The 13183-nt window shown below is 47.2% G+C and overlaps 1 protein-coding gene across 1 annotated transcript; it reads left to right on the plus strand.

Annotated features, from left to right (window-relative positions):
• The first annotated feature begins 329 nt into the window (after positions 1-329).
• On the plus strand, positions 330-1832 carry LOC308530103 (C2 calcium-dependent domain-containing protein 4A-like). The gene is made up of 2 exons (XM_081106578.1): positions 330-389; positions 592-1832. The coding sequence occupies exon 2, from the start codon at positions 632-634 to the stop codon at positions 1721-1723; it is 1092 nt and encodes a 363-aa protein (XP_080962704.1). The 5' UTR covers positions 330-389; positions 592-631; the 3' UTR covers positions 1724-1832.
• The last annotated feature ends 11351 nt before the right edge of the window (positions 1833-13183 follow it).

Raw genomic sequence — 13183 nt, forward strand, 5'->3', positions numbered from 1 at the left:
CGTTTTCAGCTGCCAATTGTCCCTTGGCAAGACTGTGCGGCGCCCTCTTTTCACCTACGGGCCTGAGTGAGGGGCTCGGGGAACGCAAAGCGGATGCAGTTCCCAGGGCTGACCAGAGGGTGCCAGTTCCCGCCACAGCTTCGCTCACATCCCGGCACCCGCTGCAGGGCCGCTCTGCGTCTCCGGGAAGGGGTGGCCTAGAAGGCGGGCTGTCCAGGGCCGCCAGGAGTTGGGCTCCCAGCCAGGGGGCGGGACTCAGGCTACCGGTATAAGAGAGCAGCGCCACTGCCCTGACCACAGTGCTGAAGCTGGCGGCTCAGCCAGGACGTGGAGGCAGCGGACACTGAACTTGCAGCTCTTGCCCCAGAGTGACTGAGGAATACGAAAAGGTCTGATTTCTATGTGGTCGTTTATTTAGTTAGTACCAGTGAATGGAGGGCGGGGCTAGTTTGTGGTGCGCGAGAGCTCCGCTCAGACTGGCCATGGTGGTAGGCGCGTTGGTTGGTACCCTCCGAGGGTCCGGGGGAGGGGGTCCAGCCATGTCTCCAGGGACCCCAGGTGCCCAAACTCAGCGTCTTCTCTCTCCTGCAGGAGCGCTTCTTCCCGCCACTCGCAGCCACAGACTCGGAGAATGCGGCTCCTCGGGAAACTCCGCGCCTCGGCCGCGGGCAGCGCAGCTTCAGAGCCAGCCTTCTCCAACGTGCTCACCCCGGGCCGGATCCCCGAGTTCTGCATCCCGCCGCGGCTGTCCGCGCCCTGCGCGCCCGACTCCCCGCCGCCGGCCGCCGCTGTGCCCCGGCGGTGCGCGGCCGAGCCCGACCTGTGGCCCCGAGGAGCCGACGACGGCGCGGGGCGCACGGACTGGGACCCGCGCTCGCAGGCCGCGCTCTCGCTGCCTCACCTGCCCCGCGCGCGCACCGCCTACGGCTTCTGCGCGCTGCTCGAGAGCCCGCACACCCGCCGCAAGGAGTCGCTCTTCCTCGGGGGCCCCGGGGCCGCCGCGCTCCTGCAGCCGCCCGTGCTCCGCCCGCGGGCCCACACCTACGGCGGCGGCGGAGACGTGCCCCTCGGATTCCCTAGCGGAGCCCCCGGCCCCGCGGCCCCCGGAGACACCCTCCCGCCCCGGAACACGTTCGCCCTGCGGCCCCGCGGCCACCGCCTCCTGCGCGCCCCCGAAGGGCTGCTGAGCCGCGCGCTGCAGGCCCGGAGGAGTCGCGGCCTGGCCCGCGCCCGCTCGGTGTCCAGCGAGGACGAGGAACGCCGCGCCAGCTCGGGGTCCCCGGCCCGGACCTGCTCCGCGTCCCCTCCGTCCGACGCCGGCCCGCGGCCCGAGCTGCTGGAGGCCGAGGGCACCGTGGCTCTGGGTCGCGCCGGCGGCGCCCTGCGCCTGGCCGCCGAGTACAGTCCGGCTAGCGGGCGCCTCCGCCTCCGGCTGCTCCGCCCCGAGGGCCCGGCCGGAGCAGCCTCCGATCCCTGCGCCGTGGGCTGCCGCGTCAGCCTGGTCCTGCCGCCGCCCGGCAAGACGCGCCAGCAGCGCAGCGCCGTGGTCCGGCGGAGCCGCAAGGCCGTCTTCGACCAGGACTTCTGCTTCGACGGGCTGTCGGAGGACGAGGTGCGCCGCCTGGCCGTGCGCGTCAAGGCGGAGGACAAGGGCCGCGGCCTGAAGCGGGGCCGCCTGCTGGGCCAGGGCGAGCTGCTGCTGGGCTCCCTGCTGCTGCTCTGAGGGCGCCCGGGCCTCAGGCCCTGCCCGCGGGCGCTTGCTGCCCGCTGGGGACTCTAGGACACTTCACAGCCGTTTTGTACAAAATAAATATTATTTATTGGTTTTTCTATTTATGATCTTGCTTTTTTGTTTCTTAGATGTTTGCTTTTGTCATTGTTTATTGGTAGGGAAGTAAAAAATGACACCCTCCTCTGTTCACAACATCCAACCCCCTTTTCCAGGCTGGAAGAGAGAGAAACGAATTACACCACACCTGCATTGCTTTTTTCCCCCCTGCTTTATATCAGTGCCAAATGGTCTGTGTGTTTAAAAATAAAAGGTACTCCTTCAGAATCATGCCCAACGCTAAGATTCACTTGTAGTTTTGCATATTTGTTGTGACATAGGTTCATACCTTCACTCATGGACACACACGCACTAGAGCGACAGACCTGTGATAATTTTACCTTATTGGGAAAAGAAGTCCTTTCCAATTAAAATCAAGATTCTTTTTTAAAAAATATATTTTATTGATATTTTACAGAGAGGAAGGGAGAGGGATAGAGAGTTAGAAACATCGATGAGAGAGAAACATCGATCAGCTGCCTCCTGCACACTCCCCACTGGGCATGTGCCCGCAACCAAGATACATGCCCCAGACCGGAATGGAACCTGGGACCCTTGAGTCCCCAGGCTGACGCTCTATCCACTGAGCCAAACCAGTTAGGGCAAAATCAAGATTCTTTTGAAAGCGAATCTTCAAAAGTTGCGGAGGAAAAGGGAAACGAAGTGAAGGATCTTAGGATGGATGGCCATGTAGGGAATACATATTCCTGGCATCCCCTCTTCCTTCTCCAGAAGGAGCCCTGGGAAATCCTGCTATTTCAGAACAGAAATCTTTCTTGCTCCATAAGCAAGTTGATATTTTTGTGGCATTATTTCCACCTACCTATGTATCTCAATTACATAGTCATTAATGGCTTTGCTATAGCATTTCCCAGATTAGTTGAAATGTAAACTCTGGGTTCTAAAAGAGTGTTTTTTCATCCAACTGATTTTCATTTGTTGATTCAACAGAGAGACCCGAGTCCACTAGAAATCAGTTACACTCCAGATGGTTTGCCCTTGACTATAGGCATCTATGAATGGCGTGGTGGAAGCCCAATGGGCCTATGGGTGTAGGTGGGGAAATATGGACTCCAATCTTTTTTCTGCCACTTGCCATTGTTTGAACTAGGGAAAATCAATCAGTCTCCCTAAGCCTCATTTCCTACATCAGTGAAATGGGAGTATTAATACCTACCTCCCAGGGTTTTGTGAAAATATGCCTTAATAGTCAAATAACCCTAAATACATATGAAATATAACAGTATACCTCAAAAGGCTTGAACTATACTGGTGAATGGGTGCTCAATCATGTTCCAGAAAAATGAACTCCTTCATTTCTTCATTTCCAATTGTTTCTTCCTGTTCCTACAGTGGATCCTGGCATACTGGATGGTTTTAGAGACTGAGGATTTAGGGGGACAGGAGTGGGAATATAGAACTCTGTAGGATATCTGTGGTAAATGTCCTCCTAAAAGATAATTTGTATTCATTCTGCAGCAGAAAGGCCTTCAACAGTGTTATTACTGGAATGAGATTCTGGGTACAAATTTGTTCAGGACAAATTAAAATCCTGAATTCTAAACATATAAAATGGACAAATTAACTCTTAGAAATCATGTAATCAAACGGCTTCTGAAATTGAGAAAATACCACTCAGGTGACTTGCCCGAAGCCATATAGCTGGTGGCTGGCTGAGCTCAGGCAAGAACCAGCTGTTCTGACTTCTCCAGAGGAATAGCCTACCCTTTGTCTCTCAGTCAGCAATTATTTGTTGAGCCCTTACCCTGTGCCAGGCACAATACTAAGCCCAGGGGATGCAGCTATGAATAAGACAGACAGTCCCTGCTTTCCCAGGATATCTTTTTAGTGGGAATAGCTAAACAATAGCCAAGCTTTGTTATTACAGAATGTGGTGACCAGCATGAAGACAATAAACTAAGGAAGGTGACAGTGACTCTCTGGGCAGAGGAAGTAGCAGGTGGGATGCTCTCAGAGATCAGAAAAGGTCTGCCTAAGACCTGAGGAAGGAATATTCACAAAAGAAACTTAATCTATCCAAGCAACCACTTTAATGTGCCCAGGTGACCCCTTAATCCAAACCAGACTTCTTGATTTTCCCTTCCAAATCTCCTCCTCCTTTAGTCTTTCTTATTTCCATAAATGGCACCATCATTCTTCCTTTCATGTAAACCAAAAATCTGGAATTATCCTTAACTTTTCTCTCACACGTACCTCTTTTCTCAGATGTAAATGTCTCCTTCTTAGAGAATCTTTCCCTGGCCATCCTATCCAAAAACAGTATCATTCTCACTGTAACTGCTTTATTCTTCTTCATAGCACTTATCACTACCTGACATGATATTATTCACTTATTTTGTTGTTTTTTCTTTGTTTATTTTCTCTTCCACTAGAATGTATGCTTCATAAAAATAGGAACTTTATTTCTAGTACCTAGAACAGAGTCTGACATATAGTAGACACTCAAATATTGATAGAGTGTTGAATGAATATAAGAAGAGATGAAATAAATAGAGAAGAATAGAGGACCTAGGACCAAGCCTTGAGACAAACCAACATTTAGAAATTCAAGACCAAAGGGAAAGTCAGTGTAGGAGACAGGGAAGCAGCGGAAAGGCCAGGGGAGTGTGGAGTCATGGCAGCCAAGATAGAAAAGTATCTAAGAAAGAGAGGATATTCTACCCATTTAAATCCTGCAAGGAAATCAAGAAAAATGAGAACAAAGAAATACCCATTGGCACTCGTAAGATGAACACTGGCAGTGGACTTGTATAAAGCAGTTCTATAAGAGTAGTAATAACAGGAGCCAGACTAGAATGAGTTAAAATGTGAATGGAAGGTGAGCAGGTATAGACAGAAAGTTTTGAAAAGGGGAACAGGGGAAGGGGTGTAGCTGGAAGAGAAGACTAAGTCAAAGAGATTTATTTTGTTTTAATGTAAAAGAATCCAACCCATGTTTGGAATAGCCAGTATAGAGGGAGATATTGACAATGAAGAGAAAGAAAACCAGCGATAACTGTAGGAGCAGAGTCTTTGGGAAAGCAAGAAAGTGTCCAGAACATGCTCTTGCAGGAACATGGGTAGAAGCAATGATCAAGAACCCATGTTCCTAATCCGTATCTTGTTCCATATCTCTACATATCATCCATAGCATCATTCCATCCTGAGGCGGGTCCCTCTTGTAGTCTACGATGTTGGCCAGCAACAGCTGTGACTACCCTATGATTTCTCCTTAGAGTCCAAGCTGGAGAAAAGGCTTTGTTTCTGCAAGCACTCCCATGAGATTGAGGAAGAATTTACCCTGAAGGCCCAGCAAATTTCTCTACATACAGTAACCCACCCTTATCTGTGGTTTTGCTTTCTGTGATTTTAGTTACCCATGGTCAACCATAGTCTGAAAGTATTAAATGGAAAATTCCAGAAATAAACAATTCATAAGTTTTAAATTACATGCCATTCTGAGCAGCAAGAGTGATGAAATCTCCCATTGTCCTGCTCCATCCTGCCCAGGATGTGAGTGAATCATCCCTTAGCCCAGCATTTGCATGATGTAGATGCTACCTGCCCATTAGACATTTGGTAGCTGTCTTGGTTATCAGAATCCACTGTCACAGTAATGAAGTGCTTTTGTGTTCAAGTAACCCTTATTTTACTCAGTCATGGCCCCAAAGCACCAGAGTAGTGAGGTTGGCAAAGACAAGCCTTAAAGTACTTCTTTGAAGTGTAAAGGTATGCCCGTATAGGGAAAAAACATTGTATATAGTTTGGCACTATCCACAGTTTTAGGCTTTCACTAGGGGGTCTTGGAACATATCTCTTTGCAGGTAAGGGGACTACTATATTTTATTGGCTCAAATTGGGTTGCAGTCCCAAACATGAACCATTCCCTGCAAGGGGAACAGTGCTATTCTTACAGTTATGGGGCCTATCTGTAACTGAGTGCAAGATCAGTGTCTACTGAGGCAGATACTTCTCAGGAAGTAAGAAAAGGGAAATGAGATGGAGTTTTAGAAAGAGCAGGAAATCTGAAATAAACAGGACCTAGTTTCAAATCTAGACTCTGCTACCAGGTATGAGCTTAGGGCAAAGGCTTAACTTCTTTGAACCTCAGTTTTGCCTTTTCTGAAACACTAGGTGTGACGATGGCAAGAATTAAATAAGATAATTGCATTTAATCAAAGCAAGATCCATAGTAACAGGAGTAGGCACCCTTTTGTTTTCAAATATAAATTGAACATCCCCTCTTCCGCTCATGCAGATGAGTATAATTTTGCTGAATGGCTTTTATGTACATCTGTGGTTCTTGTCTTAAGCCTGTACAAAGGGCACTCTACTGGGAACATGTTTGGGTGACTGCACTAAATGACGCAAACACAAAGAATTGCATCTTTCCATTCCACTGGCTGGACAACTTCAGACTCCATCTGCCATGTTCCAGAGAGAGGGGAACAAGAGCTCAGCTGATGTGTGCTTCTAAAACCCAACCATTGCTATGAGAAGTTGTTCATCCTTTCTGAACATCAAGGCCTTGATAAGATATCTTTATGTGATCAGACACTAATATTTATTCTCACAGGGAAAATCCATATTTTATTTGGCAAAAAGAATAGGGTTTCTTTTCTTTGTGTGTGTGTATGTGGGGGGGGGGGGGGGGTGGTTGGTATGTGTTTGTTTTCCAGATTGGTAACAGTTCATGATTTTAAAAAGAACCAGTGTCTCCTGTCTCAGTCTATTTGTCAGGAGGCGGTGCTTCATTTGTCTGAACTGTCGGAGCGTGGCCAGATCTTTGTCTCTTCCTCCTCCTGGTCACCTGGACCAGAGCACCATATCTTCCTCCTTTATTCAGTCTGCTCTGCACTTCCCTCTTCAACATGATCAAGGTTTTTTTACTTCTAAATAACCTGAGATTCACAGAACAGTTTCCAAATCAGTACAAATACCCTTCGCCCAGATTCTATAAATGTTAATATTTTTCCATAGTTGTTTATATTATAAAGTTCCTTTATTTAGAAATAAAAGGGGCACTTCAATGTGTTTTTCCTAAAAATAAAGATATTCTCTTCCATAATCCTATATAATAAAAGCCTAACATGCAAATTGACCAAACAGTGGAATGACCGGTCACTATTACATGCACTAACCACCAACCAGGGGGCAGATGCGCAATGTAGGAGCTGCCCCCTGGTGGTCAGTGCACTACCACAGAGGGCGTGCTGCTCAGCTAGAAGCCGGGCTCACAGCACAGGGGCAATGGCAGGGCTTCTCCCATCTCCCCTACAGGTGGCCGGTAAGGAGTGAGGTGTCCTTAACTGCGAGAGCCCTGGGCTGCAAGAGGTGGGGATCAGGCCTAAGCCAGCAGGTGGACATCCCCCAAGGGGTTCCAGACTGCGAGAGGGCACAGGCCTGGCTGAGGGATCCCCTGAGTGCATGAATCTCGTGTACTGGGCCTCTAGTTCACTAATAAAAATTGGGGAATTAATATTGACTTAATACTATTAGATAATCTACAGATTCTATTCAAATTTGTTTAATTGGGCCAATAACATTTTGGCCTATTTTTTTAGGAAAAGAAAATACTTGATCACAAGTTGCAGTTAATTGATTTATGTCTCTTTAATCTTCTTTAATCTCAAGCTTTTGTGATCTTGACTTTACGTGCATAAATTTCGTTCATCCCCACAACAATCCTAGCCTTATGAGGTGGGCATGGAGAGAAAAATAAGGTTCAGAAATCAAAGACTAGATTTTCAAGTGAGGCAATTGCAGAGCTAGACCTATAACCCAGGTTGTTCAAAGTCATGGTTAAGAGTATGGATTTTGCAATCCAACTGTCTTTCTTTTGTTTATGAGCCAGATGACCTTCAGAGATTTACTTTTTTCTCTGTGCCTCTACTTCCTCATTTGAAAATAGAGATGAAATATCATCTACTTTTTTATATATATATTTTATTGATTTTTTACAGAGAGGAAGGGAGAGGGATAGAGAGTTAGAAACATCGATGAGAGAGAAACATCGATCAGCTGCCTTCTGCACACTCCCAACTGGGGATGTGCCCGCAACCAAGGTACATGCCCTTGACCGGAATCGAACCTGGGACCTTTCAGTCACAGGCTGATGCTCTATCCACTGAGCCAAACCGGCTAGGGCGAAATATCATCTACTTTTGAGAATAGTTAATTCTTGTGAAGTTTAAGTCAATTAATGTGTAAAGTACTAGCCTATTCCAAGCCTTTTTATAGATATCAAGCACCTGGCCATACTATTCCCATTACAACAGGATTGAGATGGAAGGACCTTTGAGGAACCCAGAACCAGAGTAGGAACTCACTTTTAGCTGGAAGTCTAGATGCCCGGCTCTTCTGGATGACCTGGCCCAAGATGGACTTCTGTTCTGGTTCCTGACCTTGTCCCAGTGTTGACCCCCACCCCCTGACTGAGGTAACTCCGGATCTGCTCTGCCTGATCCTGCTTGCTGTGGAGATGTTGAGGCTAATTCTGTGCACCTGGCCCTGCAGTGATCACGTGTGACACCGACTGCAGGTCTTAATTACATGAGTGAGTTATGAGGAAAAGCCGCTATGTGCTCCCGAAGCTGTTTGCATCATCAGTACCTCAGGTGACAGGGGTTGGGGAGCCATGCTGGGAGAAGAGAGGGGGTTGCTGGAGAAAACCCCTGAGCTGGGTGAGGGACAGATTTTCATCTATGGAGGGTATGACTTAGAGATAAGAGACCATTTTACTCCTTCTCAGAGCAAATGGAGAAGAACCAGTGATGGGGGAACTCATGTACTGGCATGAGTTGGTTTCTCCCCAGCATCTCAGCAAGGAAGGCTTGGATTCTGTCCCACGTGGTAAAAAGGCCAAAGCTTTGCTTCTGGAAGCGAGGTCCTCTGAGAAAGAGAGCAGGGGCAGTGCAGGGTTTCAGATTCCCAGAGCAGAACCAGCCCTGGCTTCAGAGGATCAGGCTTAGAGTGTCTCTCACTCCCCGGTGCCAGGTAGGAAGCCTGTACGGAGGTCTCATCAAATCCCCCTGGGGCTGAATATTGACAAGGTGGTAGGCATCTTTCCGGATGGGCTGTAGGCTTCCTGGTGAGCTGGGTGCGGGGGTTTGGGAGGGGGTGGTGGTGGCCAAGCTGCAGCTGGTACATGTAACCTATACGCAGAGCTGTTTGGGATCAAAGAAAGGCAAGGGAGCAAGGGAGCCAAGGGCACTGACAAAGGAGTGGGGGGTGCAAGTGGACAGGGGAGTGAAAAGAGGAGGGTGACAGGCAGAGTGAAGGAGCCCAAGAGCAGCTTTGTCTGCCTGTGACTGTGAAACGAGGTAATTGGAGTAAGGGATGAGAACAAGAAGGAAAGGGAAGTGTGATCAGGGATAAGACCAAAACTCTGTTGAAATGGACAGTTACTGACACTGCTTTTGGAGGTATGATCTGGGTGGGGTGCTGCAATTTTAAAAAGTATCATTATTATCTATCATTTCACTCTGAGTACAAGGCATTGTTATAAATGCTCTGAATTTATTAAGATAGTTCTTCCTCATGGCAACCTATCCCTACTTTTCAAATGAGCAAATTGAATGACAGTGAAATCTAGTAACTTGCCCAAGGTCACATGACTAGGAAAGGGCAGAGCTTAGATTTGAAACCAGGCATGCTGGCATGAGAGATCAAGCTCTTAACACCAGCTCGTCTCTGTAGAAGACCAGATGGGAGGGCTGGGGTCTGCAGCTGGTTGGAACAGGTGTGTTGGGAAGTTGAGAGACAATGAGATGATAAAAGAGAGAGAATTAAAAAACAAACTTCATGCATCTCACAACATGTTTCCAAGCACAAGCCTGAAAAAGTGAATCCTGCACAAATCAGGCCTTAGAGAGACTGTCCTAATGCAGTTTACTCTGCACCAAGAACCAAACAGAATTTTTTCTGAAGATGGATATCTTAAGGGCACTTTAACATCAAATAAGAAGTAGCTACATTCTTTGAAAGGGCACAAAAAACACACTAGTGAGCAGAAGAGTATAAAAAACTTGAAGAGCCCTGAATGGAACATCTGATGTGAGGTTGTTTCCCTGTTGATTACGTGACAGGAAACTCCAAACAGCTTAATCAGTTCTCTTCTTTGTGTTTCCACTCACCATAATGTGGTCATGGTCATAATGTCAGTTTTGTTCCAATGAAAAGATATACAGAAAGGGAAAGGTGAGGAAAATAGGAGAGGGTGGAGGGAGGGGAGGAGGGGTGGTTTTCTGATATTCTCAGTCTACCACAAAATGTGCTATAGCCTGTACTGCAACAGGCCACTGCTGGATTCCTACTCTCCAATAGAGGAGAAAATGGGGTTCCTCTATTTAAAAAGGAGGGAATGTTCATGGAGCATTAGAGAAGGTTTGTGGGGTATTTACTTTGTGCTGCCTTCAAGGAACTTAGAATCTTATAGGAGAAAAGGCATATCTACAAGGCAAGATGAAACAGAAGCTGTCCAACGAGGCAGATGTGAAGATGAAGAAGGCTGCTTAGCTCTGATTTTTAAGGGCCCCCTCAAGGGCTGGGCTCTTCTGCTTTCTCCCTCTTGGCTCCCTGAGTGGGAACACAGCACCTGGGACTCGCCCTGATGGGTTTTAGCTCAGTTCACAGGGTGCTTCCCTTCTATACACATTCAGGGCATCATGAGGGAAAGTGATGCAGGTAGAGAATTTGATTTTCATAGAGGTTCACTGGGTCTGCTCAGGGCATGGGGAGGCCTGGACTGACAGAATGGCCTGTGGTAACCTGTATGTGCCTGCGAGGCTGGGCCCAGGCCAAGACTGAGGATGCAAAGAAAGGGGTCTCCATCTTGTTGGAAGGCTGGCTTACTGGGGCTGGAGAGGGCAGGGTCCGTCTCAGGGTGTGAGGAACAGGGAGGAGAGCCTGTGAGCAGGAGGGTGGGGGTAATGCCTCGAGTAGGATCTATGCCCACAGAACAGTTGTACCAGGTCTGCTTCCCCATCTCCTCCAGCCCCAACTCCTCAAGGTCTGTTCCCAGAAGCTTCTATGGGAACTGAATATTTGTGAAATAGATTCTATTTTTACGCCTTCCTGTATTATGTTTCCTGAGATGTTTTTATCATTTCTGCTTGGTCCTCAATTGTATTTCCACAAACTTTAGCTTTAACAAACCTTCTCTATTTATTTAGTTTTAACAAACTTTCTCTATTTCTCTCTAAGTTTGCTTTGCTTTTCTTCTTATGGATTTTCCTACTATTTATTTTTTGGGAGGTAGAGTGATGTCAGCCCATCTGAGTCTCATTAAGGCTCATCCACATGTAATTTACTCAGATTATATCAACCTCAGTCTTCTCATTTGCAAAGTGGGCCTAATCATAATAACAATGATACCTACCTAATTTGGGATTGCACGGAGAGTTAGAAGTAATACATGCAAACGCCCTGGCACAATGCCTGCCACAAATTAAGCACTTAGGAATGGATAACTGCTTACGTTGTCTTTAATAAGGTCCTTTCTGTACTTTTTAACACCCTAGTAAACAAACCACAGGAAATACTAGGAATTTGTAATTCTCACACCGTGAGAATTGCTCAGAACTTACAAAGCTTTCAGGAATGTCCTGTTTTGGGGGGTGGAGGGCAGAGTTTAATATTTCATGGGTTGTTTAGATGTGAGAATCAAAGTAAGGTCAGTTTTCATTGTGAAATGAGATCCTGTTTATTGTCTGTCTTCGCACAGTAGAATCAAATTTCCACAAGATCAGGATTCATGCCTTGTCTTGCTGATTACTGTATCTCCCCCCCTCCACACCCCCCTAGAATGACACTTGGTACATAGTAGGCATTCAATAAATATTCCCTAATTGGTAAATGTATAATCAGATTATTTCTAGTAAACTGTTTAAGGACGCAAAGAAACATGTCTATATCTATAGATCCATTCTTTTCAGACCTCTGACAATATTGGTAACCACACTGAAGGTAAATAAACGAATCCCTCATCTTGGGGCCTGCATGGGAGGACACTCAGGCTGAGGGAGGAGTGCTGTGAACTAGGGGAAAGCCCACTAGGTGTGACATGGCCTGGGAGGCACAAGAAAGAATTATAGAATTCTCTTGGCAGCCAAAGAAGGGCTCAGAAGTAGCAGAGAGCCAGCTGGTTCACCCAGAAAGGCCTGGTATCAGAACCAGGAAGAAGCAGAGTGAGGGGACCCAGGGGCCAGAAGCCTGGTGAGGCATGACCATCCACAGTGAGGCTAGTTCGTGAAAACGATGACTAAGTGAGGACCACGGAGCCACTGCTCAGCAGAGCCAACTGCTCCTGACAGTGGCTTTTGGCACAGACACCTCCCCATTGGAAAGAGAGATGAAAGGTAAAGAAAGGTGGAAAATCATGAACTGGCTGAGTTTAAACTCTGAATTCACCATGTTTAAATACGGAATTACTGAGTTACCTTAAACGCAACACACACTTTATGTAGGAAACAGCCAGACAAAACAACTTTTATGATATCTAAAGTCAAGTGTTTAAAATCATGTGATTTAAAAAATAACATGGGTAAGAAAACAAAATCTTAAAACATGTGCTCTCTAAAATCTTGTGAATTGGCCTGTCCTGGCAGGTGCCAAGGTCATAGTTCATTTGATAACTAATTATTTATCAGAAATGCAGCTGCTTGTTGGAATTATAACCAGATTGAACTTTGGTCTGAGTTGGCAGTTTCTAGAGAAGCAGGTGGCCTCAGGAAAAGCCTGGGGTTGGGTTACATAAGCCGGTGTCTGGCTTTGTTTCAATGGGGTGTTATGTCTTTGAGGGCAATGACATGCAGCCTCGGCAGGTGTCACTTAAGCAGGTTCCTGATGGGTAACATGAGACGCTGGGATCTCAATGGCTGCTGTGTCTTATCATTTTCTTGCTCTTGTTTTCCCACAAGGGCACCACCAACTGTGTTGTTCAGCTGCATGCAGAGCATGTCGATGGGGAATCAGGGCTTAGGGGAACTCTGGAGGTCTGGAGGAAAATTTGGTACCATTAATAGGAGGCTGAGTCAAATGGGAAAGATACAGGAGATAAGACCTGAGCAAGAATTGGGGTGTTCCAAATACCAGCAGCAACCCAGGTATCAGACCTGGGGCAAAACTAGCTGCTAAGACGACTTGATGCTGAACTCCACAAGGTGGGGCTGGTCTGGTTAAGTGTTTTCACATTGGGTCAAAATAGGGCCTTGGACCTTGGAGCAAGGATGACTCTGCTAAGGCAGGTCCTGCAGCTTTGGCCTGGGAACAGGTGTGTCTGAGAGTCTGGACCAGCATCTGCTGCCTTGAATTACAATGTAACAAGGTGATGAGTCCCATATGCCCGTGTGTCCT

Source organism: Myotis nattereri (genome assembly GCF_964212035.1).
Source record: "Myotis nattereri genome assembly, chromosome: 1".
Taxonomy (NCBI): Eukaryota; Metazoa; Chordata; class Mammalia; order Chiroptera; family Vespertilionidae; genus Myotis; species Myotis nattereri.

What these genes read in the sequence shown, in the direction of transcription:
- LOC308530103 (XM_081106578.1), top strand. Translation starts at nt 632, where the DNA reads ATGCGGCTCCTCGGGAAACTCCGCGCCTCGGCCGCGGGCAGCGCAGCT.